This window comes from Falco cherrug, chromosome 2, assembly GCF_023634085.1.
Source record: "Falco cherrug isolate bFalChe1 chromosome 2, bFalChe1.pri, whole genome shotgun sequence".
In the NCBI taxonomy this organism is placed as follows: Eukaryota; Metazoa; Chordata; class Aves; order Falconiformes; family Falconidae; genus Falco; species Falco cherrug.
The window spans coordinates 118,851,811-118,877,225 of NC_073698.1; the positions used below are offsets into that span (position 1 = coordinate 118,851,811).

General features: G+C 45.1%; 1 protein-coding gene across 4 annotated transcripts; it reads left to right on the plus strand.

Annotated features, from left to right (window-relative positions):
- Positions 1-12,983: 12,983 nt before the first annotated feature.
- Positions 12,984-25,127, plus strand: SH2D1B (SH2 domain containing 1B). Of its 4 annotated transcripts, XR_008731040.1 has the most exons (5): positions 12,984-13,264; positions 18,599-18,662; positions 20,833-21,001; positions 23,491-23,923; positions 24,264-25,127. XR_008731040.1 is itself a non-coding variant. In XM_055702890.1 (4 exons), the coding sequence occupies exons 1-4, from the start codon at positions 13,071-13,073 to the stop codon at positions 23,526-23,528; spliced, it is 465 nt and encodes a 154-aa protein (XP_055558865.1). In that variant the 5' UTR covers positions 12,984-13,070; the 3' UTR covers positions 23,529-23,928. The 4 variants fall into 4 exon arrangements, 3 of the variants coding, with proteins under 3 accessions (XP_055558865.1, XP_027662996.2, XP_055558864.1); XM_055702890.1 differs by lacking the exon at positions 24,264-25,127 and having other exon boundaries at positions 23,491-23,928; XM_027807195.2 differs by lacking the exons at positions 23,491-23,923; positions 24,264-25,127 and adding an exon at positions 22,733-23,484.
- Positions 25,128-25,415: the final 288 nt, after the last annotated feature.

Here is a 25,415-nt window from a genome sequence, read left to right on the forward strand (position 1 = left end):
AGGCTCTGCCAGGTGACCACTACACAGAGTAAATCTCACCCCTTTCTGAGACAGCTGACAGAGTGTCTGTGTCAAGGACAGGCAGGAGCCAAAAGAAATCTTTTATAAAGTGCACACCACTGCTTTCTCCTCATGCAGCCGCTGCACAGCCCATGGGGCAGCCCTGCTGTCACTGTGATGTCCCTGGAGAAACCAGGGTAGCCCTGTGCCAGGGTGGGTGAGCAAAACCCTGCCTTGCTGCCTTCTGTTCCTGCTCTTTAACACCTAAGATATTTTTTTTTTCCCCACCTTATAGAAGAGCGGAATCAATCGATGAAAATGGGACATACTAAAACGTGAGGGCTGGCCTCAGCATCCTGCTGCGGTCCTCAATCCAGAGAGTAAAACCAAAGCGAAAAGGACGCAGAGTATTTGGGCTTCTCCGTCGGCACCAGGCACAGGGTGCCATGTATCCAACACCCTGACTCTTTCCCATGATGATAAAGAGCCTTCCTTGGTTTTTTTTAACTCAGCCGAGTGAAACGTAAAAAGGGGAAGAAAATGACAGCACGTCCCAGTCAAAAATATTGGTGCAAGGGAGGCCTGAGGAAGCCTCCTGAGCTCCGCCTTGGTTATGGATCCCACCCCCTCATACCCCTTCACAGGACTAGTCAGAATGGCTGAAAAAGCCCTCTCTGCCTTTTTTAGGTGGATATATGGGCAGAGGTGTATCGCTTAATTGTAATACACTAATACAGGCCGGAGATTGTTCTTTGGTTGTCGTACACCAGTTACCTTGTTGGTCCCTTCTTAGTTTCTCTACATACTTTAGTCGCAGTCTGAAACAAATCACTGGACAAATTCTGTACCTTTATCCAGAAATCTGTTTTCTTTCCCACTATGAAAGGATTTTCTCGCTTGTTTTGGGGGTCTAAAGTTTCACACTTGAATACCTATCTAAAACCAAAGCCTACAGCCCCAGTCTGCCTGCTGTTTGCCCAGTCCTAAACATAAAGCCGTCGCATATGTTGCTGTGCGAAGCCAAGTGAGATGTCATTTTATGGAAGTTGTTGAGGAAACCTACAGAGCTCCTTCAGTTTGACAGGGCAATTTGTTGAGTCACTTCAATGTGACAAGTCAGCGTGACAGACCTCTGTATCTTCAGCAGTCAAGAAATAACTCTAAGCCAAAACCAAATGCCCAGCATGTAGCAAAGAGCCAGGGGTGCGGAGCAGAGGGGTCTAACTGGGCTCTCTCAGAGGGCGCACAAGAAATCAGATCTACTTGATTGTTTGCTGATAGCTCTGTTAAAAATTAGTTTGAGACTAATGTCTTCAAATTTGTAAGGAAGCCTGTGGGTAAAACCTGCTTTTGCTGTAACTCCAGATGTTCCACTTGCACAGTTTTAAAGTCATGTTCAGGGCTTTCTCCATGGGGACGGGGACTGGCACCCACGGCTGGGACCAGGCAGGCCCTGCTGAGACCAGGGTTTGCTGCTGGACCTCAACTGAAAGCAGCTCCTGAGTCCAGGTCACTGTCCCTTAGGGGCACCAGGGTCCCCTGCAGCCATGCCAGCTACCCCATGGTAACCAAAGGGTTTCTGCATTGCATTTTCTTTCTCTTGGTCCTAATTACAGTTACAGAGCATTTGGGGGGGGGGGGGGGGGGGGGGGGGTCGGGGGGTGAGGGTGGTGGTGTTTGCATATATTTAAGTGATGTCATATAACAAGTTCTTTCTTCACAGGTGAGAAATAAGGTCCTCGTGAATCCATATCCAAACAGATATCTTCTCTTGATCACAGAGGTGAGACAGCGGCTGCAAGCAGGACAGACTCAACAAAACAAAACGGTGAGGGCTGCCACACTTGCACTACCAGTGTGTCAAGTTACAGAGCTAAGAGCTGAGACACAGGGAAAATTGCATAGTAAGGCTTATTTTGCTGCTTTTTAATGCAGCACTTCTGTATACATTGATTATAACAGTCTCTATGCAATCACGCATTCTTATCCTTCTCTCCTCTAGAGGAGTTAAGTGAGCTTTGTTGATAAACTCCCAGATTTCCAATGAAAAAAATTGAAGTGTTCAGGCCATTAATTTTCATTCCTGTTTCCTTCTTCCTGATTAATTTAACCAGTGCAGTGGAGTTATTTTCAGAGGCACCAAGGCAGAGAGTCATTTCACACAGCTTTCATGCTGTGAGATGGAGCATTTGGGTTTGCATATGAATTTGATAGTAGCAACAGTAGCAGTGGGAAGCTTTCCGTGCCAAAGGGAGTCAAAACTGAGAACTCCATCACCAAGAGTTAGTCAGTTATAGCTGTGCTGCCGTAGTTCAAGTCCTTTCTTTCTCCCCTCTTCATCAAGTAACAGAAAAAACATTCCTGCCTGGCCCAGCAGATCAAATCCAAGCATGCTGTAAAAACATAACACCCTTGATAAATGTTGGCCTCTACTAATTTGTGTCAAAAAGAACAGAGGCTCGCTAACTAGACTAGAGATCTAGAAGAGTTAATTTTGGCTGAAGAGCTAAATTGTAATCTGGTTTCCTAAATCTTAATCTACTTCTTTGCAAACGAGTGAAAACTAGTAGAAGATCGGTTGGGGTTGGGGGAGGGTGTTTCTCACTGAAACAGGGAGGTGCCTCCGCAGGTGAATAGTAAGCTGCCAACATGATGCTCTTAGGCTCCAAAACCCACAGAACATGTGGGACTCCTCACATGGCTTCCACTCAGGTCAATTATAGAAACTGTCTTGAAAAGGGAAAAGTTCCCCTGCTCAAATGCAGCGGTGCTGGAGGACATCAAAACTAGCTACCTGAGTTTGATCTGAGAAGCTGAAGCAGTGCAGGAAAACCATACTGCAGTTCAGTCCGCGGGCTGTGTTTACACAAAAGCCATAGCTCTAACACTGCATACGGCTCTGATGAGTCGCTTGCAGTACATCAATATTTGCTCATATGTCTTCAAACAAAATAAGGTGAAATGGTCTAGATGTTTCCCCCTCTATATTATTCTCTTCAGCCTGTGGTTGTTTTTAAGGAAAATAGGATTTTGTTTCACTTACCCACCCTTTTTTTTCCTAGTTCCCCTTCTTTCCCTCCTGTGGTGGTTTGCCTCCACCTTTCCCTTCACCTGTGGCTCACCTCATCACTGACCTGCTGCATGATTGTCTTTGAGGCATCGGTCGCTCTTCCCATGGTTTTAGTGCCCCCCACTTCGAGGCCTTTTCCCAGGATCTCACTTAGGCTTCTCGTTGCACCCTGCTCCCTCTGTGCCCCTGTTGTCCATCTCTGTCCCTTCCATCCCGTGGTCTGCACTCTCCTCAAGGGGTTCCCTCGGCCTCTTTCTGGGCTTTTCTTTGAGGAGTCCCAGCAGGCCGTGACTGAGATCTTTCTCCCACTTCTTTCTGCTGCAGTCACCAATGCCTCCACCAGTTGGTGACAACTGGCTGACAGACCCTGCTAGGTTAACCCCCTCTGCCCAAGTTAACCGATGCATGCGCTGGGACCCCTGGCTGCCCAGCTGTCCTCCCTTACAACCGTTCCTCCCCTTATCTTCCCCACCACAGAGCACAGCAAAATGGACACAAGAGCTGAATATCACTTTCAGTGGAGCATCTCTAGGCTTCCACATTCAGTTTTCATCGCAACTTTGCAGATTCTGTCTACCAGCCCCAGGACATGCCCTTTTAAACTCATCTTCACCGGTAAGGTTCTTCCCTAGCTCTCCTTCCACAGATTTTGTCCTCTCTTATACAAAAACTGTACTCACTTTGTTACGAAAAGAAGTGTATTCCTTACACTTTCTTTTTCTACGTATCTGCTAGTGACCGTTGTTGGACATATAAAAATACCTTGTGGTTCAAACTAGGTGGGCAGTCCTAATGCTTTGGCTTTGATACACTGCACAAATCCTGCTTCAAAGTTCTTCTAAGCTGTTCTTTTGACTCCATTATTATTAAGTCTCTGACTTAAACTCCCATTTGAGTTTTAACCTAGTTGATACTCTCAAGCATAAGTATGAGGATTTGGGTCTGTCTGCCTTGCTTGAGTGGACTCAAGCCTAGGCTCTATGTGAACGTGTCTTGTAAACCACTGAGGGTTTGGAGCATTGTTTTGCCCTGTGCATGCACTGCGCCGTGCCCTGGGAGAGCCTGGCTCTCTGATCGCCTCTGCAGTGTTGCCCAGACAATCAGTAAAGGAATAGGAAGTGTTTGGTAGTTGAAGGCTAATAATTAAATGCTGGCATCAGAGTGGTTCAAAAAATTATGCAAGAGCCCTCTGAAGCTTACACATTATCATCCTCTGTTTTTCTTTACTGTATGCAGTGCCTAATTACTACAGAAAAAAAGGTGTTTTCAAGTTTATGCAAAGGTGGAAACCAGCAGCACTAGGACAAGCCACTCTTCCAAAGTGGTAAGCTGTAGCTGCCGGGTACACAGCGCCCTGGACAGGATGATGGCAACGTAGTGACTAGGAAAATCCTAGAAAGGGTAAAAAGACCTATTAGTAAGAGTAAACAGAGAAGGTAAAAAAATGTCACTGTTGATGCAACTCTGGATGTGAAGGGTGGATGAACACCCTGGTCAGAGTCTTGTTGTCAAACAGTAAGGCAAAGCCTACAAAAGGAGAGTTTTATAGTGAAGTCATATGGGACATAGCAGGAGTGTAGAAATGTGATTGTCGGTGGGTTTTGTCATCTCCCGCAGCTTTATTTGCACATTTAACAGAGAGGCAGTGCTGGGGGGGACATTGTGATGAGAACTGACTTCTTACTGCCTTGAGTGAATTGTTTGATGTGATATTTGGGACCAATGATGTCTTAGGAGCTGGATTTTCAGGGTCTGTAACAGTTAACATGAAGCAGGACTGTCAAACCGGGGGAGGGGGCTGCTTTTGTGAAAACAAGGCTGAAGAACGGGCTCCGTAGCTCTTGAAGATTGTGTTATTGTAGTATAGACTTGTTCTGAGAAAGTCTATCTCTTACAAAGACCTGTGCCGTTTAGGATGGATTGAATGAACTTCCAGTCTATCATTTTTTGGGTGGAACTGGTCTTTCGCTGAAGTCTGCAGAGGAATTTTGGTGGCACTGAGCTCCTGGAATGTCTTTCCAGTCAGCCTGAGCGGTTCCTCTGCAGGCAGGCAGCAGCCGAAGAGCCGCAGTGCCCAGTGCCCGTGGGATTCCACATCCCTCAAGCATCTGCTCTCCACTGCCTGGCCAAAGCCTTTCTGGAGGCACCAAGATCTCTCTAAGCAGACACTTTATGCCGCCAGTTTCCTCAGTTTAAAGACACTGAAAAATGTCAGTGGAAACCTTTTTTCCCCCATCTCTCAGGTTTTCTGATTTTTTTTTTTTTCCAAGAATATCAACTCAAATACAAAAATTGGAAATATAAGCTCAGGGAATAATTGACTGTGGATCACTGAGAATCCTGACAGCAGGGTTGCCAGTGAGAAGGGAAATGTTACTTTTGTGACTATCTTGCAAGTAAATTTTTAAGTAAAGTTCTAGATGATTTCAAGACTAAAACCCCCTACTTACACATACTCATATATATATATATATATAACATTTTTTTAAAATGTTTGGTTCTATGACTTTTTAATTCTAATTTTAGCACAGAGAAGTTTGCATTTTGAAGGATCGTTTTCATTTTACTTGTATTTTAAAAACAGACAATATGTTAACACGGTTATAAATCAGGGTTTTCCTCCTAGGTTTCATGTTATTAGAAAGCTAATGGCAGAGTTCTGGAGCCTTGGGGATTTACTCTGGCACCGCACAGGCAGCTCTAGCAGCAGTCCTTAAGTAATAGACACACTAGTTACATTTTCTTCTTTCATTTACATCATAACGATTTTTCTTTCAGTCTGAATGAAATCTTGCCATCAACAAATACCACAAAATAACTTTGTACCCAGGCACGATACGTTGCAAAAGTACAGGCTGGTGTAGATACAGTGCTACAATTGTGAATTCTGCAAAATTAAATGTAATTTGTAACTACAATAGTACTTCTTGCAAAAACCTTTGTTGGTTGAGTTTGTACAGTAAGCCTCAGCACTGGGACTGCCTAGTGACACAGCTCAGCGAGAACTCAAATTTTCAGGAGCCTTAGCTAGAATGCAGCTTGCTTTGTGCTTTCTTGTGGTTTTGCTATCTGGTCAAACAGCAAATGACCCTTCAGCTTTCGGCTTTGCTCTCAATAGCTGCCAAGCACACCGGCTGTGCTTTTCGCTGCTTTCAACCACAGCTTTCAATCTCCCACACCCTCCCCAATTATTCAGTGAGCACTCAATGTTGATGAGCAGCCCAGCTCTTCCTCAGATTTCCTACACTGCCAGGAGATGCTATCAAGAGCCTTGCTGTTAGAGCTGCAGCCAGGAGAGGTGGTAGAACCAGAGCTCTCAATGTGCTGGATAATATGAGGTGTCACTATGAAAAGCCCCCGCTAAGTTTTACGCTAACAGGAGGGAAAACTGAAAATGGGTAAAGGCAGGAGTACGGCAGAAAAGAAATTAGATGGTCGAGCAGGACTTGGCTGCCGGAATGGTGCTGGCCTTCTGTAACAGCTGTTCTCCGTAGGGAAGAGGAGCTAACTGTCCTGCTCTTCTAATCAAAAGATTTTGTTCCATTATAGGCATCAAGTTTTACAGAAGTAGTAGCCACAGTGGTGTCAGAGAAAACCAAAGAGAGCGCTTGCAAGAAAATGTGACTTGTGGGAAGAGACTGGAGGAATTAGTTGCACTTAGTTGGGAAAACACGAGGGCTGGCTGAAGGACCTAAGTGTTCTGACATACGGAGGGGTTCTAGGAAGCGATGATCTAGCTGTCTCTTTTCACATAGGAGTAGGAGCAGCTCAGGAGGCAGTCTCTCGGGGAAAAGAACTTTGCTTTTTCCCCACTGACATCTGAAAGTTAGTCACTGCAGGAGGCTATCCTGGGAACTGTGAAATCTCCTTTGGTGGATAAGGAGAAAAAACCCAACCTAATCCTATTTTGGAGTGGAGTAAAACTGTTTTAAAAGCAGATGCACAACAGCCACAGCTTGGTTGGTGTAGCCAAGATTTGAGTGGCAATGCCCAGGGGCTCAGCCCAGCATGACCACCCCAGCTGCTCAAGCCCCGCCACCTTGGGGCATCACTGCCATTGTACCTTCTTCCCAGGCTCTCATCACTAACTGCACACAGCTTGGAGAAGCTCTCAGAGTTTTTTTCCCCTCTGAAATGAAAAGCCCTTGTTGTCACAAACTTGCCCACTATGGTTTTCCCCAGGCAGGGTTACAGCAGCTTCCAGGGTGGGCTCCTCCGCCCAGCTCCACTCCGGATGCACAAAAATGATGATGCCATGCAGTATCCTGAATTCACTGAGAAAGACTCTGCTCCTACCTGTCACGTAAGCAACACCCCTTCTAGCCCTTTTCTGTTCAAACGAGAGCCTCTCTGACTTCAGGCAGTCTGGAAATTTCTATTGGTGAACAGTGGTGAAGAAACCCAGGTGTAGCTCTCTCTCTGCCTCCTCCAGCCCACAAACTGAAATCCATACAGATTTAATTTATTTCATTAAATACCATTATTTAAGTACATAATTTAATTAATTTACATTTAACACCATGGGCTCATATTTCTGATGGCTGCTCAGACTCAGCTGACACAGCACCCTGGGCATGCAGGTTTGTGTAAGCCAAAAGTACTTGCTAAGTTTCTTAAGCCAGTTAGGAAATGCTTGCTCAGAGTCTGCAGCTAAATTTGGCCCACGGAGATATATTGGTATGTAATCCCAACACACGGTGAAGATTTGATGCTGCATGGTACGAGTTGTGGTGAGGCTTGTGGCACAGCTCTGTGGTGGCCAACATCTCCCACTGTCTTCCAGGTATTTATGGTGTCCATCAACAGGTAGCCCAGGCTGTGATGCACAAGTCCTCTTTTGTCGTTGCCAGACCTTTCATTTTTGCCCTGAATTAGCCCACCAGGGCCAGAGCAAAGCATATATATGTATGTGTGTGCATACAAGGTATGATATGGAGCTCCTGTGTCTGGCCACCAAATGATGTTGGTTTAGCGACAGATCAAGCCATGTTTACAGCCTCTCTTTTCTCTCACCCTCCCAGACCTCTTTCTCTGGCATATTTCTATGATTTCTGCTTTTAAATGAAGCTCCTATTCCCAGATTCACTTGAACACTACAGGTAGGTAAGGTAAGGTAAAAAGATCATATTAATTCCTGGGTGCCCTCTTCTATTGAAGGGAGCTGTGGAAACTTGTTGCCATGACATATGCTTCCCAACTTTTCAACTCCACCAAAGCCATTCTTGCTTCATGCACAGTGCATGGAGAACCACAGGAAGGTTTTCTGTGTCTGAAGTTTCTGGTTTACAGTTAGAACTTCTGCTTGGGAATATCACTTCTTTGTTTGAATAAAGAATTGGAAGCCTTAAAAGGAACTAAAAATCCATCATTGCACAACTCCTCCCTCTGATCATGACTCATGATGCTTTCCAAGGCAAGAGTTTTTTCAAACAATTGTCTTGGATTAACCAGAGCAAAGGTCTAATCTTGCCACGTAAAACATGTCATTGCCCCTGCCCCCGGCCAACAGAAATACCTCAGATGCGCGACCACGCTTGTCAGCAAATGGAGTGCATTGCACAGAGAAGGCCACCTGACTAGTTGCACAATAAATTCCTTCCTGTCCTCACAGGAACTTCCCACGATGGTTGGAAAATGTGAATTTTTGCTGAGGTTCTAACTAGAGCTAGTTATGCAGTTGCACACCACTAAGGAAGTCCACGGTCCCAGGTTCTGACCCAGTGCTGTGGCTGCTGGGACAGAAGCAGGAGCTGGAGTTTCTTTTTTGCCTGGAAAGCACAGTGGAAGTGTTTCTAAAGAGGAATGGAGACCATACCTGTTTTTGTAGTAGGGAATTGCTATAGGTGCACAAATATAGTGAAGAAAGCAAACTTTCCTCAGCAGGGAAAGCTACTGAGCCCCCTGTGCCTTCTCTTGAAATGAAGGTGGTTTCACTTTCATTCTTCTGCATCTGGAGCAGAAAGAAGCAGGTAAAAGGGTTGGCTTCCTTAGACATAAAAGTAGCAATTCACCACCATCTAGTGCTGCTTGAGATGCTGTAGTTATTCCGACTGACCTCCATCTGCCCCAAAAGGTCACGAGCCTGCCCGTGGCAGCCCAGTGTCACACCTGCCAGCCCTGTGTGGCCATCTCACTTGTCCTAGGATGTCTCCTGCAGCACTAGGCACTCGTTCAGGCACCTGAATCTGTGCTCCCAGAGGATTTCAGAGGCGATTCAGTTCAGTGGGTTTTAGACTTAGAAACCAGGAAGACCGAGCAGAGCCTCACCAGTAGTGGTATCCACAGTTGAGTACCAAGTTCAAAATTTCTTATTTGCACCGGTGTAAGCACCAGTGCTCTGATACTGCAGGAGCTCAGTAACTGCCCAGACCTTGAAATAAGGGAGGGGGTTACATGTATTAGTGATCATGGCTGATAGTATCTTTCACTACATTCAGTTACTTATTACCAAATCTACTAATATGTGATGTCTATTCCAGCCCCTTTTACTTTATGCTAAGTCTTTCTTCCAGTTCAAACCCTTCTGCTGTCCTTGTTTCATTTTCTTTAAAATCTTTTTCTGTTTGGCGTACTGAATTATTTTATGACAGGCTAACTCCTTTCTCCCTTTAACCAGAGCTTTTCCTTTTCAAATCTTCTTTCTCTGTATTCTCAAGCTTCTGTCCACTTTTCCCCTTCTTTTTTTTAGTCCTACGTTATTACACAAATTATTTTTTTCATTAATTTTCTGATAATCCTTAATTGTTATACCACTGCAACATTAACTCTTCCCTCAACTGTAACTCCTGATTGCTATTCCAAAATTTCTCATCCCTTTAGGCCTCTTGACATTGTTGCAAGGTCTCTGATAAAGTCACTATCATTTAAGTTCCTTGATTTAAACTCTACTTTATGTCCCACTTAAGCATGTTTTCATTTTTTTTTTTTGAGGTCCATTGCCTCTTCCTTTTCAATGGTTGTTAAGTATTCTTCCTGTCATTCCATTGTCTTGTTCTCTTTCACCCAGTCTCCCCAGTTACTGCCCTGTGCACCGTACCCTCTTCCTGCCCCTGCCACGCTTCCTCCATCCAAAGCATCTCCTGATCCCCACTTCCCCTCGCATGATGCCCTGTTCCTGGCTCTCAGTGTCATCTCAGACTTCACCGTATCTTTCCAAAGCCAGTGCAAGGCTTCCGAAGAGGCTCGATGAAACACAAGCGTGCTGACTTAAAGACCGGCACCAGCGCTGTGTCTGCCGTTGGCAGGGAAAGGCAAAGGCTGGGCAGGGAGGAACCTATGCTCCTGGTGTGGCCAAAGGAGGAAGGTGGGCAAGGCTGGGGATGGGGACTGCTGCTGGAAGGAAGCTCCAGCTCCTGTTTCTCCTTGAGCACTTTCATCTTCTCAAAAGCCTATTTTGCCACCAGAGCAGCACACTACTGAGCGGTCAGCGGGCAACCTTTTGGTCAGCCTTTTAAGGAACCTCTAGATTCAGTTCTGTGAGATCTACTGAAATTGCTGTTTTCTGTTTCTGCACGTAGCTAATGAGGGCTTTAGGGAAAATTATGAAGAACATGTACCATTGCCTTCCTTAAAGATGTACAGCTGTTTCCTATCTGCTTTCCTTTTGATGCAGGGGAAAGGGACCCTGCCTGAAGCAGGGCAGCACTGAGCAGCCGCTGCTCGTCCTGTGCAGAGCTGGGCTGCTGGGGCAGCCGGTCACCTCACGCTACCTCGTGGAAATCTTCTATTTATAAGCTACGTACACAAAAGCCCCACGGAGTCCTGACCCATAGGAAAATACAGGTATATCTGATAACAAGAAGAACCTTTGCCATGTGCTCTTAAGGACGCTTGCAAGGTGAGGGGAGGTATTTCCCCCCGCTGCCCCTGTGGGGATGGGGACTTATCAGTAATCTGTGGTCACTGCAGTACAGAGTTCAGCTTTAACTTCACCTTGGACTTGCTACTTGTAGGTTTCTCTCTTAGGGGTATCTGTTTTTCTAACTCCCTAAATTTCTTTGACCCTAAACTGTACCAGTTTGCTTTATTCCTGAACTAAGATACCATCTAGAAATGCTTAGTGTCATGCATGATTAACTTGCAGTTAAAGACACTAATGTTACTATAAGAATTTTTTGTGTACAAAGTTGTCAGAGTAAGAAATATTGAAGTAACAGCTGCATATACAACACGGCTGTCCTTGCTCATCAGTGTTCAGCCAGTATTTACCCTGTTTTTTCCACAGGGTGTTTTTTCCACTCTGTGGTCAAGATGCCAGCGGTCACTATATATCACACTTTGTTTCTCTATCAAAATCCTTGCATAGCTCTACAGGTTATTTTGATGAACTCTGTTTAAACCCTTGCATAAACAGATAATTGCTTTTTTTCTGGAAGTCTTTCTGGAGCATTCCGTGGCTTCATGACTGAGGCTGATCAGGACATCACAAACACTCATGTTCTTTTCTCAGATTCACCTATTAATTTTGAACAAAACCCACAAAAGTTCCTATAGATAATTTCCCCCTCCCCTATACATTTTTTATTCCTGTATTCATTTATTTATTTTTATTCCTGTATGTATTACTCCTGTAGGATAGCCCAGTTACGGCTTTAGCAAGGTAGATGACACACAGGAAAATAATGGTCATAGGACTGACCATCCCCACCATCACACCTGATCCTTTATCATACTTTATTTGCACAAAGGGAGGAGAACTGAGATTTTGCCAGCACCATGCCATAACTCTGGCATATCCTAACTGTCAAGTGCTCGTCGTCGTGAGTTTCTTGGAGTTTGGTAAAATGGGGGAGGATTTGTGAAAGAGAAGGGGTGAAATATCAGAATGGCATCTTTTGGCATTCCCTTGTCTTCTGTGTGGATCATCAGCAAGGTGGATCCTGGAATCGCACCAGACAGGTCCAATGTCACCAGTACTAACAGGGTAAGTGGCAGCAGTGGTGCCGGTTGTTACTGTCTTGAAGTGAAACTGCAGGGGTCATTGCCTCGGGGCTGGGGGTTCACAGGTGTGGTCTGGCAACAGGGAAACCATGACACATCACAAGGACTTCATAGTTCAGAAGGAGTTGGCCCTAGGTGTCAGAGACAGGAGGTGAACATACAAACAGCACGTTTTGAAATCAAGAAGACCCTTGCCAGTTGCTCATGTAGCTGGACTCCACTTTGACCTTGAGACCTGCTTCTGCAGGTCTGTGGGCTTGTCCCCTGGTCCTTGGCTTCCAGCAGGGAAAGTACAAAATGCCTGGGAAAGCATCTTCCATGGAGCAGGGCAGCATTCCCCTCATCGGGGAGCAACAGCTCTACACGTGGCTCCAGCTGGTCCTTGTTGAATTGACAGCAGCTTCCTGGGAGTAGCAGAAGACACTGTCCGACCCCCTTCTCCTTCCTGCCGTACTTTCTAAATCACGGCACAGAGACAGCAGAACTTCTTGATAAAATAGCTATACTTTGGAAATAAGAAAGGGAGGGGTGGGGGGAATGCTCTGCTTTGAAAAATCTCATTCTCAAATATTGCTAACTTTCACCAAAACTTGAAGAATCAAGTAAACAAAAAAAACTTTAAAAAAAGAAAAAAGAAAAAAACTTTGGGGGCTTTGTTAGCTGTGTTAGAAGGCAAGTCTGGCAAGGAAAGGAATCCAAGCATCCCCTATTTGCAGGGCTTTGAGCCACTTCAAACGTAAATGTTAACTTAAAAATGTAACTATACTTTGGTGTCAACTCAGCTATTGCAGAGCTTAGAAATGTGATGCACAAGTCAAATGTCTGCTGACATAACATGACAAAAGATATTTTATCTTCCCTTCTGATATAGAGTGTGACCCATGTAGACAAACCATCTCCCATTTCCTGCCATCGCTGCTTTCATGAGCCGCGAGCACAGGCTGGCTGCCGCCTTGGCTACAGACGGGTCAGTGGTAACACCACGAATGCACTCACGTCCTTAGCACCTCCAGCTCCAGCTGTCTGCGGGCAGCTGCACTTGGAAGAAGTCCGTGTTTTAATGCTTCTGCCTTTCTCTGGACTTGCTTTCAAAGGTGGGAGACCTTGGTTTCTGTTGTCCATGGAGTTCCCATTTTTTCATGGAAAGATAACAAAAAGAGCCTGTGAAGATCTGCTGACCAAGAATGGAAGGAATGGTAGCTATTTAATACGAGAGAGTGAAAGCGTGGAAGGAGCCCTGTGTCTCTGTGTTTTGTAAGTACTCTAACATTAAATCTTTTATGTGTTTTCAGATAGATGCAAAGACACGTGTTCATCTTCTCTAGCATTAATGGTTCTTCCCTAATATTAAAAGACTCCACAGGGGTGTGTATGTATCCAAGTAATGCTGGCTGCCGTAGGCTTCCATCACAGTGCATGGTGAGAGGGAGGTGTTTGCAAGAGACATTTTATACAGCAGAGGAGAGATGAGCTGTAATCTGTCAGTGCTGGCTTCTCTGCAGCCGGTGAGGGGAACCCAGAGAAAACAGCTTAGCCTGCCAAAACACGGGAAGAACCTTACCGAATTGCCGCCTCTCTAACGATGGGTAAATAGCATTTTAGCACTGTTGAGGCACAGAAAAGCCTCACAGTAGGTTACAAAATAGTTCCTTCTTCATGGGCTTCTTGTCTGATGAAATCTTAGCCTTGAGCTTCGAAGGAATTTTGTCCGATGTAAGAACATAAGCTGAGGCAGAAAGCTATAATGTCCTGCTTGAATTCATATGACAAGTCCATCAACAAGATGGGCATAGAAATTCGCAACATCTTGTCTATAACTTTTATTACTACAACTAAATTTTTATAATTTTCTTTTCCTGTAGGGAATAGCACTTTTCTTTCCCTTTCAAGAAGCCTGTTTTACACTTTTCATCTATAATTGATCTGTTCCTAATGCATTCAAAGTTTATAAATTAGACTCAGAGTCTTTGTTTGACCTTGTGAGGTTTCCCACTCTCCTTGAGGATGTGTTTCAGTGCGACATGAAAAAAATTTAACACCACATCTAGGTAATTCAAAAATACCAGAAAATGTTTTTATCAATAATCAAAAAAGCATTACTTTTGAAATGAATCAAAGGAGAAAGGAGAAAAAGGGAGAGGGACATGGAGTGCTACGGGGCTGATAGGTGGAAGAAAGGAGGTCAGTGAAATGATGGAGTAAGAAGAAGAGAAATAGCATGTGGGGGGCAAATAGAGCGCTCAGGGTGGGGGCTGTGGCAACCTGCCTCCAGTATGGTGTGGAAGGAGGTGATGCAGGGAGGGCAGGGGGTGTAGGAGGGAAAGGGCATGCATATGCTGTCAGAAGGGATAAATGAGGATCCTGGCACAGAGGAAGATGAAGAAGCTAGTCCCTGGCGTGGGAAGGTGGCTTCTGAGCTCTCGTGTGGGAGAGGGAGATGAGACAGTGAAGGGCTTCTTGGGCGTGAGCCGTGAGTTTGAACTATGGATGTAACACAGGACCTTGTTTTGTGGGCAGAGGTGAGTTGACATAAAGATTAAGCTTGGTGCCATGCTAACACAGTTGCTTTCCCTTTCCTGGTGTTTTTTTGTTTGTTCGTTGTGGGTTTTTTAAGGGCAAAGCAGATCTATCTTATGATAGCTGGAGCAGATAAAAATCTGTCACTGGTGTTCTGGGCAGGCATCTGAAAAAGCATGTGACTTCCAGATAGCCTCTGTGGGTTTTAGTGTTAAAAACTTAAAAACTGTAGTGTTTGGTGTATTTGACTTTAACTCATGCATTAACAAATGTAATAGTTAAACTATAGGGGTGGCAGCAATGGTATAACAGCTGCTGGCTGGCAGAGGTGAAAGCAAGGGCTGGCTTCAGATAGCAGATGGGATGGTGATGGTGTGTTGGCTCAGAATTGCCTCCAAGACTGGTCCGTCTGTAAGTAGTTGTCTCAGCAGAAGAGAGCTGGAAGAAGAAAGAAGAAGAAAATCCTAAAACTGGATGCAGTCAACCCTGAAACTCTCAGTGCTGTTTCCACTCTTGGATTAGGGTTGCATCTTAAAACATTGCTTAGCACCTAATACGGTTGATTCACAAATGATGCACACCTCTCAAATTAGTTGATCCAAGGGCAGAGATGTTGATCCACTTGCTAGAAAAAGCAAGCAATTCTTTATCCTCTACTGACTGAGGGAGGGGAGGGGAGGGCACTCCCAGCTTGTATCTGGGAGTTGGAATGGTGGGACAAAAATCATCTCTTCTCTAGTCGGGCATGGTGCACAGCTCTGCCAATAGGTCTTCCTCCACAGCACCCTGCTGCTTTCATCCAGAGCTGTCCCAGGTCTCTGACAGCACCTCAGTGTGGACCTACTGCTCTTGCTGCTGTTCTCCTCATGGTTCAATGTCATTCTCCCAGAAAAAGCTCCTCTCGCCCTGCTCTTCTGCCACTGGATCTTCCCTGTGCCCAGACCAGGCACTTTATCAATTTGTACCATATGCATCTGTTGGTAATTATTTAGTAGTTCACATGGAAACAGAAGTTTCCATTTTAACGTTAGTTTCATGTTTCCTTAGTAAAAATTGCAGTAGCCAAATAATATCCAGGCAGTAACCTCTCAACATTTAGATGATCGGTAAAGAGCAAGTTTCAAAAATGATCGGTTGCTGGTATTTTTTTTTTCTTACTTCTGTGTCTATGTGTAAATAATGAACACCCACATTTATAAAATACTCTTGAGCTAGGAACATGTGAATTTCCACAGGTATCTCAAGGAGGCAGGAACCAAAAGATGCATCCCTATGATGCAACTCTGTTAATTCAAGTAAATCTATTCTAACTGGAAGTCTTATCCTGATCTCAGTCCATAGTAACTTTTTTTGCGGAGCAAAGTAGTTTATTTCCAAAGTTCCCATTTGTTTATGCACAAGTCCCCTGAGCTAGGCTTTCACCCCAAGGTTCTCCCTCTCGTAACAGCTCTATTCGTGTAGCTACAGCTGAGGTCCTCCTGATGAACATGTGCACCAGTTAGAAGAACTTCTTTTCAGATACTGCTCCCTCCCTGCCCTCACTTCCCCACTGGTGTGTGTTTCTGTTTGGGGTTTTTTGGGTGTACATATTCTATTTTCTGCTGTGGTATGTATTTCTTTGCAACTTTACTGCCTTTTTTGATCGTGCTTATGATGTCCAGTTCATTTCCTCAATAGCTGCCATTGGGGTATTTGATAAAGTTTTTATTTCTGTTCACAAAATACATCCAAAGCCATCAGCAGCCTGAGTGTTCAAACATTTGCATATTATGAAAAATAATAATAACCCCTGGGAAATGCAAGGAATAGTTTTCTCAGAAGTAGGACCTGTGCAGTCATGTTCTGGGTGCTGGTGACTGGAGGCTGTTCTACTAACGTCTCTCCCAGAATTCAACAGCCTTCTTGTGATACAAGTGCGATATGAAGTTTTGGGAGGGATCATGCGTGAGGAGAATAAGAAGACAGACGAGGGGGTGGGATGTCTGTGGAATCAAATTACTCTTCTCTAAAGGTCTGTGTTAGGTTTAGTTCCTAAGTTCTTTGAAACTTCTGGTTAGAGTAATCTTATATTTCACCATAGGAAACATTCTCTCATTTTGCAGTCTCAAGGGTCCCTTCTGTTTTGCTTTGCTCTCTCTGTCTCTTTCGTTTTTACTGCACGGCTTCTCATGTCTTTAATACTAGGTGCTGTTTGCAGACGTTTCCAGTCTCCTTACGCTTTGTCAAACATGTGGTGTCTCCTCCTCCCACCACAGCATCCGCTGTCGGCAGCGGGGGTCAGATGCTCAGCCCACAACATACCCAACATCACACATGCTCTTGAGTCCAGTATCATGCACATCTCCAGCTGTACTCTGGCCAAGGCAAACATAGTCTAGGTGGAAGTAGCCTGGTACATGATCACCTCTGGAATATGTGAAGGCACAGATGGCTTGAGGGGTCACTGTGTGGGGCAGCACGGGGGGAACAACAGTATGGCTTTGTGGTGCTGCAATTTACTTGAGGGCTCCCACGAGGAAAGCAGATTGCATGAAAAGTATTCTGCAACTTCCCACTCCTGTGTATGCCTTGGCAACCTCCTCCCCTCTTCTCCAGAGAAATGTCAGATCTCATGCAGAAGGTGAACCGCAAGATTTCTACAGAATCATTCTTTACCGCTATTTAGATCAATAGGGTTTTCTTGCTCTCTCTGCCCCCTCACATCTTTCCCAGCTTCTATCAATACGATCAAAGACATTGGCAAGGAGTCTTTCACGGCATCACTCCGTACCAATGTGCTTGTTTCCAGACAGCATTGCAGTCTTGTGTCCCGTCCCAGGTGACTCATCCTTGATCTCAGCCCTAGGTCAGTCATTTGCAAGGTGATTGCTTCTCCTGTGGCCATGGCTGTTGTTGGAAGCCAGCCCGTTTTCCCCTAGAGTGTGACCTGAGGGAAAGAGGGGCACCTCACTTTTGTCTTTGGAGCTGTTTAAGTCTTCCTTATAGCTCCAGTTTTGAAGGAGGGGTACGTGATTAGTGCTGTCTTTCCATTGTGAAAAGGTTGTCTGATGAGTCCAAGCTGCTGTAAATGAGAAAGTCGACCAGGTCACGGCTCCCCTTCTCACTGCTGATGGAGATACTGCAGTTCTCTGTGACACCTGTGCCAACCCTTTGCTTGCAGTTTATTCCCACGTCAACGTTTGCACAAAGTGCTTTCTAACGCCGTGAAGAAACTCCGCTCGTGTCCAGCAAGGACTTAGGCGCCCTGTGGAAGCAAGGACTCTTCTCTTACATGGCACCTGCATTCCTTACATGGAATTTCAGGGTCTAATCTGTGGTTTACCACCTCAGGACAAATAATACAAGCTCTCGGTGACATCCAGCCTTTTCTGGATGAGTAAACTTGAAGCCTTTTCACTGCCTTGACTTACTGCATCTATTCAGTTGGAGCTGTAGTAGTACAAAACCCAGCATAGTAACGCACTAAGCAGCTGGAGGAAAGCTCAGGTGGGTAGCTGGTGTGGAGGTGGGCTAGCTGGGCATGCTTTGTCAAGATCTGTGCTACTAAGCACAGTGTGGTGGCTGCAGGTTGATCAGAGCACTCGTAGCTACATTTCCCATACGTGGCCTGACTCTGCAGGGCAAAGAAGAGTGCCATACGTTTGGTCAAAAATCAAACAGATCTGCATAGCAATGTAGCGAGGGTCAGATCTGAATTGGCAAGGCATGATAAAGTAATAGTTGGGTTTCTGAGACGCAGGAAAACAACATGCATGAGTCATTTTGGCTAACAGACAATTAAAGATATGCCTTAGAGAACCTCAAGTCTTTTTAAACCTCTGATACATGAATCAAATGGAAAAATGAATCCATATACATACATCTATAGAGATATAGATATCAAAATCGATGCTATTCAGCGTTGGGCATTCCTTTAGATTTGTTTCCTTGGGTGTAGTCTTTCCTTACGTTGCAGTTTAAGACACAAGCAAACAAAACCAAAACCTGGCTGTGAGGATCAGCCGTAGCAGTCTAAGCAAGTTGCAGTGGTCTTGATAAAAAGCCTGATGTATGCAACAATGTTTTTCGCAGCTTTGAAGACCTCATCTACACTTACCGTATCTTCAGGGAGCACCAAGGATATTTTAAAATACAGGTGAGTAACTCTCATCTCACCTGTAAAGATCGCACTAAAGATCATGATCTTGACTAAAAGAATTGATATACGTGGACACCGTACCTTAGAAAATATTTCCAAGTTTACTTTCCTCTCTGCTCAGTTCTAGACTTTTTAATGTTATAGGTATATTTTTACATATGAGCTGAGAAGTAGCTATTATCTTTGTAGAGCTCCCTTATAACCGAAGTGGATCTGTTATTCACTGACCAGCTGCTTTCTGATTTGACCATTTCTCTTAGGTGGCATTGAAGAAAAAATCTATCGCTTTCGTTACTGCCTCCTGTTCCTAATTAGCTTTTCCTATGTGAAAGCTCTGCCATTGCACTCAACACCTTGTAGGGACTCAGAAGAGTGCAGTGATCTTTTTGATTTAAAAGAGATGTATCTATCATTCTGTGTGATTCCGAGGCACAGAACCACGGATTTGAAGCGATGACCCCAGATAAGGCTGCTCGTCGCTTGAATAAGCGTCAGAGCAGACTGCATCGATCAAATCCCTAGGCAAGGTGAGAGGACCCTTCAAAAGCTGGCTCACTCCTCCGCTAGTAGCAGGGCACCCACGAGGGCTGCCAACAATTGAGCAGTATTGGAAGGGAAGCAGCTCGCTCCATAAAGGACACACCAAGCTCTCACATGCTGGCAATTTCTTGCCTATTAGTGGTTTGGACTGAGTACGAAAGACACAATTTCCCGTGACGAATAATGGTTTGTTGACAGAAAATAATCTAGTTTGGACTATAGACACTCGACTGGGGTTTGCTGTCGTGCCTATCAGCAGATAATAACTCAATATAACTTTTTGGGTTTTTCAAACTCCGTTTTCCTTACAAGGTTTTGCCAAAAATGTGAAAGAAGGGTTCTGTTCTTCCAGTCTTCAAGTCAGACCGGTTTGGCTGACTAAACTAATAGACTGAAATAATATATTAGTGGTGGAGGGGAGACTGTTTGAGGGTTTTTAAGAGCCAGATTCGGCCATGAACATTCTAGTTGTAGGTTGACCCCAACCAGCAGCTAAGCACCCACACAGCTGCTTGCTCCCAGGAAAAGAAGAGCAAGAGGAAACTCCTGGGCCAAGATGAAAGGCAGTTTCATAGGTGAAGCAAAGCAAAGGAGTTGAGTCACTGCCTTCCATGGGGAGGCAGATGTTGATCCACCTCCAGGAAAGCAGGACCTCAGCACATGTGATGGTTACTTGGGAAGACAAATTCCATAAGCACAAAGGTTGCAAATTTCCCTGAATTTTTATTGCTGAACACAGTGACAGATGGCATGGCATGGCATGGCATGGGATAGCCCTTTGGTCAACTCAGGTCCGCTGTCCTGCTGTGTCCCCTCCTAGCATCTTGTGCACCCGCAACCTACTTGCGGGTGGAACAGAGTGCAAGAAAGAGACAACCTCAAGGCTGTATGAGCACTGTCCCACAGCAGCCAAAACAGGGGTGTGTTATCAACACTTGATCACAAATTCGCAACACAGCGCTATACGGGCTGCTAAGAAGACAGTTAACTGCATCCCAGCCAGAGCCAGGACACAGAGGGAGTGGCACCGGCCCATACAGGGCTGAAGGGAAGATAAAGGCTGCAGCAAAGCAAAGCAAGAGGTGTTTCCTTGTTAGCTGGCAAAGGAAGCAGCCCCGAAGGCCCACTGAGGCCCAAAGGACACGGCCAACGCAGGGCTTTTGGGTGGATACACATCTGCTGCCTCTGCACATGTCCTTTGCGCGACGATGATGAGATTTTGTAAAACGTTTGGCTCCTGCTGCTCACATGCTTGTTTAAATACAACGTTTTCAGTGAGAGCTAATTACGGTGCCCCTGAACTTCTGTCCCAAGGCCAGCGGGAAGTCTGTAATGCCATTGCTCTTTGATGCTCTGCTGTACCGCATTGCTGTAGCACACATCTGAGACAATATTTTCAAGATGTTCTTTTCTCAAAAACCAAGACAGTGAGGGAGGTTACACAGTGCCATAGCCACACCACCAAACAGGTGTCCACAGCGTGTCAAGTAGAGTACAATATTTTGTCACCAAATCTATTTACAAAACAGCTTCTTGGTAAACAAGAACCAGTCTGTTGTTCCTGTCATTGAGGGGACTCCATGCAAAGGGCAGTTGCAAACAAACTTTATTTTTGCTTTCCTTGCAGACTTCCGAAGGTGTTCCGGAGAGGCATTTCAGAACGTTAAAGGACCTCATATACACTTACGAGAAGCCAAATCAAGGACTAATAACAAACCTCCGCTACCCATTAAAGAAGCCAAACACCTCGCAAAGAAACCTGGGGTTCAAGTCAGGAAAGGATGACCTTTATGATGGTGAGAAATTTAGCTCTGCCTTTGTGGTTTGGGTTTTTTTACAGATGACTGCAGTGACAGGTTTGTAATGAATAGCTGCTACGTGTCCTCTGAGACCAGCTCCCCTGGCAAGTTCAGCATCCTTCTTTCTCTCTTATGGTCAGTGGAAAGTGGTTATTCCCAGCTCACAGGTCACATACCCTCATCCCCCACAAATCAACACGTTAAAATTACACAAGATACAGAAGGCAAAGCACGATGGTGCCCACAGCTCACTCCTTCATGGGCCTTGATGCTTCTAGTCTGGGGGAGGCTGAGGGCCACCTTTACCCCGTTGAGGTTCTGCCAGGCTGCCGGCTCCCTGCGCTTCTCTGGGCATGAAGGCTGTCTTTATGAAGACACAACCTTCAGTGTCCAGGTTGAAAGCTGGTTTTATATCAAAATCCAGCTCAGTTCTTTTTGAGATGCTGGGGACGGGGAGGAGGGGGGAAGCCAGCCAGCTTGTGGTTTGTTGTGATTGGTATTTTAAGTTGGTGTGTTGAAAATAAGAAGCATATAACCTTGTGCTGAGGATCACAGCTGTGGAACCAGAGAGTTCAGTCTCTGATTGCTCTTCTGCTACTTTATGCTCACAAGTTCCAGGTATAAGATAAGGATACAGCGTTTCTGCCTGACAGAAATGTTATGCAAATGGCTACAGTAAAGGTGGAGGTTTTCACAAGGCGGTAGACCATGCTTTGTAGTCCCGAGGCATCTTTACGTCTTTGTTTTGGGGAGGATGACTAGAGATACTGTTGGTAACTTGTCAGCATCTCTCAGGCATTTGAAAGCCATTCTTCACATCGCTGCTGCCTGATGCTCAGCTGCAGTATCTATCAGGTCACAGGCTGCAAAATAATCTTGAAACTCTTCCAGGTCCTCTAGGTGTAACGAGAGCCACAGTGAGAGCATGTGTGAGCAAGGGAGATCCTTCCATTAAGTACCATTATTGTAAAGGGAAAAAAATCTTGGCATATGCAGTCTTTTGTGTGATTTGTATCTCGTGACGATGGCTAGCTACAATGCGGTCATGTGGGCCAGCCTCTCTCTGCTGCAGTCGTACCTCCTGTCGTAGCGTGCTGGCAGATGCTGGTTTCCTGCACACACCAAGAGTGCAGCAGCTCCGGCGCTCCCTGTGCCAAGCCGACAGGATGGGATGGGAAGGGGCGAGCTCTCCCCACCGCTTCATGCACTACGCTGCATGTGTAGGGGCCAGTGCAGCAACAACCTGTCTGAGAGAAACAGCAGCAAAGGGACATTTCCAGGGTCTCCGACATTACATTATCACTTGTACCACTGTGCCACATTTGCTCTAAAAACATTTTTCTGGTATCTTGTCATTGCCGTTCCAGGGAGATGGAAAATGGTGCAGTAGCATGGATGTATTTTTAGGAAAAAAATGGGTGTAATGCATATTTTATTGTCTGGTCCTGCAACGTGAACTTTTCTAGAAGATGCACGTTTCCCTGGTCTGGGCTCACAGGGAGGGGAAAAAGCCCCCCACCTTTCATTTCACTACCAACATGTTTGTGGGTGCCCATAAAAATGGAGTCTTCTCAAAATAATCAAATTACTTTGGAATTGTTGACGTTCAATTTTAATTTCAGTTTCACTCCTACAGCATTCCAAACTTTCCCCTCAGGCTGCTTTATGACATGCTCCCAGAGGGAGCTTAGGTTAATGGCGTGGCATCTCTCTCTCTCTGAAATGCAGGCACCACACAGAACCCCGCGGTGCTTTCCCAAAGCAAGAACCACACTCTTCTGGCCCATGCCTTCGTGTTGCGCCAGCAGCTGGCCTTTGCAGCACGTGCACACCTGAGCACGCCAGTGTGACCAGTGGGACACCTCAGGGGACTGGAGTCACAGTAGTGGTTGTTGGGCATTTTTGAACGTGGTTTTCTAGCCTGGGAACACTGTGGCTGAGGGTGGCTGCTTCAAGGGACAGGAAGTTTCCATAGTGGAGACCGAGTCCCAGGCATTCCATTTCTGCCTTTCCCCCAGCTTCTCAAACAACATAACGCACCTGACAAGGTCTGGGAGGGAGAGGAGGTTTTAGGCTCTCCTCCCTTGATTGGAGGAGAGTTTTTCCGCTGCATTTTAATTCAGAGAAGAAAGGGGGTGTTATGCTATAGTTAGAGCTATACCTCAGCTATTGATGTTTTTACCAAGTAGGGACGGTTTCCAGCGTTTGGCTGTTCCTCAGGAAGAAGGGGTCTCACACTGTGCAAGAGCTTGCTGGCTCAGGAAAGGCAGTGCAGGCTTTGGCTCCCTGCGGGCTCCTGGAGGACCCAGCCCATAGCACGTGGGACCTAAACCTGGCCCTGCAACAGCAGAGAGTATGCAGAGAAACCAAACGGAGTTACTGACACCTGCCCAGCGACACAGCCACTGGCCAGCCTGCTTACCATGGGCTTTCAGAGGAGCCGCTTGCAGTAACAACATCTTTGGGGTTTATTGATTTCTTTACAGAAATTGATGACGACGACTATGTCACTGTCTTACCCTGAATGGTCTGCAACCCAATGATTTGCGAAGCTGCCGTTTCGGGCTGTGCCACGGCTGCCAGCTGGGCATTCCCCGCTGTGGATCTGTACCTCTGGAATTAGTCTGCTCCTTTTACAGACTCTCAGACCAGCAGTATTTTCTCCCAGTAGATCCCATATAAGCTACTATATGTTTTTGTTCAGCAATAAAAGAAATAATTTTTATAACGGACACATGCATCCATATCCATACATATGGACGGAAAGGTATCTGTGTGCATCTAAGTGTATTTTTGTCTTTCAGTCAGCAAATAGTCCAAGGTGTCTACTGCTGAAATGAACAATCTGTTAGAAAGCAGCAAGACAAAGACAAAAAAAATGCATGTGTGTAAAACAGTAGTTTATGGCAGAACTGATAGGTGTGTGCAGGAGCGGGCTGGAAACTAGGACCATGCATGGCAATCAGTTAGCTGAGGGGAATGTGCTCGAGCTTGTCTAGGCAACAATTAACATGATGAGACTTGTTTACAGAGCACAGGGGAGTGGGAGCCAAGGATGGCCCAAGGAAAGGTAACACCTTGCTGTTAATTGCTGGTAGTTAACCACCAATCAGGGATTGCCTAGTATGCAATGCTTAGCTTCAAGAACCAATCTGTTTAAAACGCGCAGCTTCTGAAAGTGTATAAAAACTCGTGCTTCTGTACAATAAATTGACATTTGCTTGCATCAAGCTGCGCCCCGTCTCTTCATTCGCCACAGGTGTGAATAAAAATCATACACAATAAAAAAAATTGATTGGCATCATATGATGCTTAGAAACCTCCAAACTCTGTTAAACCTCTAGACTCTGTGCACGACTGACATTACCTCATTGCTCCATAACGGGAGAGTATTTCAGCTCTGTCAAGGAATACTAATATTATCCTGTAGTTTGGAATAATCTAAATGAAAACAAAAAAGGCTGTGTTAAGTCCACACCATAAAGAATTAATCAACAACATGAAAATGGTTTGAAATACTTGAAATATTGCAGAATGCTTCTGGTAGATTACAAGAAGAATGAGAGTTCTACATGCATGTTGGTATGAACATTTTTTTTTTTTTTTTAATAGGACCTCTAGGTATGTGAATGCTTGCCACATTTCATTTGCCACTGCCGTTACCTGTGTATTATAATGTGTATGGGTTTGGTTTTTTTATAGTGTAAAAATTTGCTTTAATCTTACTCCTAATTTTAAATATTGAGCATATTCCTTTGTTCTGAAGGTGGCATTCAGCTAAGAGCCAAAGCCAGAACTGGAACATATGTCCTGATTCTCCCAGTCGCTAGTACCAACCCCCTCTCTGTGATCTTGACAAAGGCATTTATATTGGTTTTGCATTTGTTTAAGACCTTTCCCAAATTATTTATGTATTTTGACGGGTAATACTAGTTAGATTTCTTTCTGTTACATTTCTTTCACACCGCTATTTGTTAAAGGACTGTTAGATCTTTCAGTGCTTTGGACTTCGTTATGAATTTAACAGTGCTTACGCTTTTTGGTGCCAGGATCAACTGGTACTTCTAGCATGAAGGAGACAAAAAAATAAAACGGTGAATAAAGTCCAGCATTGCCAAAAATACTAACATATGTGTCCAAAAGTCATTAACTGAAAAGAAACTAGTTGTCTGTGAAGAACAGTATTATCAGAGAGAAATAAACCCGCCTTTGCTCTGTAGAAGGGCGCACAGCGATGTGCCTCTTTCTTTGCAGAATTCAGCAGCTGCCTGATGGTCGGTTATCACGTGTATCCAGACAGCACAGCTGCTGTGCTGAGACATCCCAGCTTGAGCAGCCTGGTCTTGAACAGCACACAACACTACAGCGTTTCTGAAAGGAGGGTCTCGGCAGTCCCCCACATGCTCGGTCA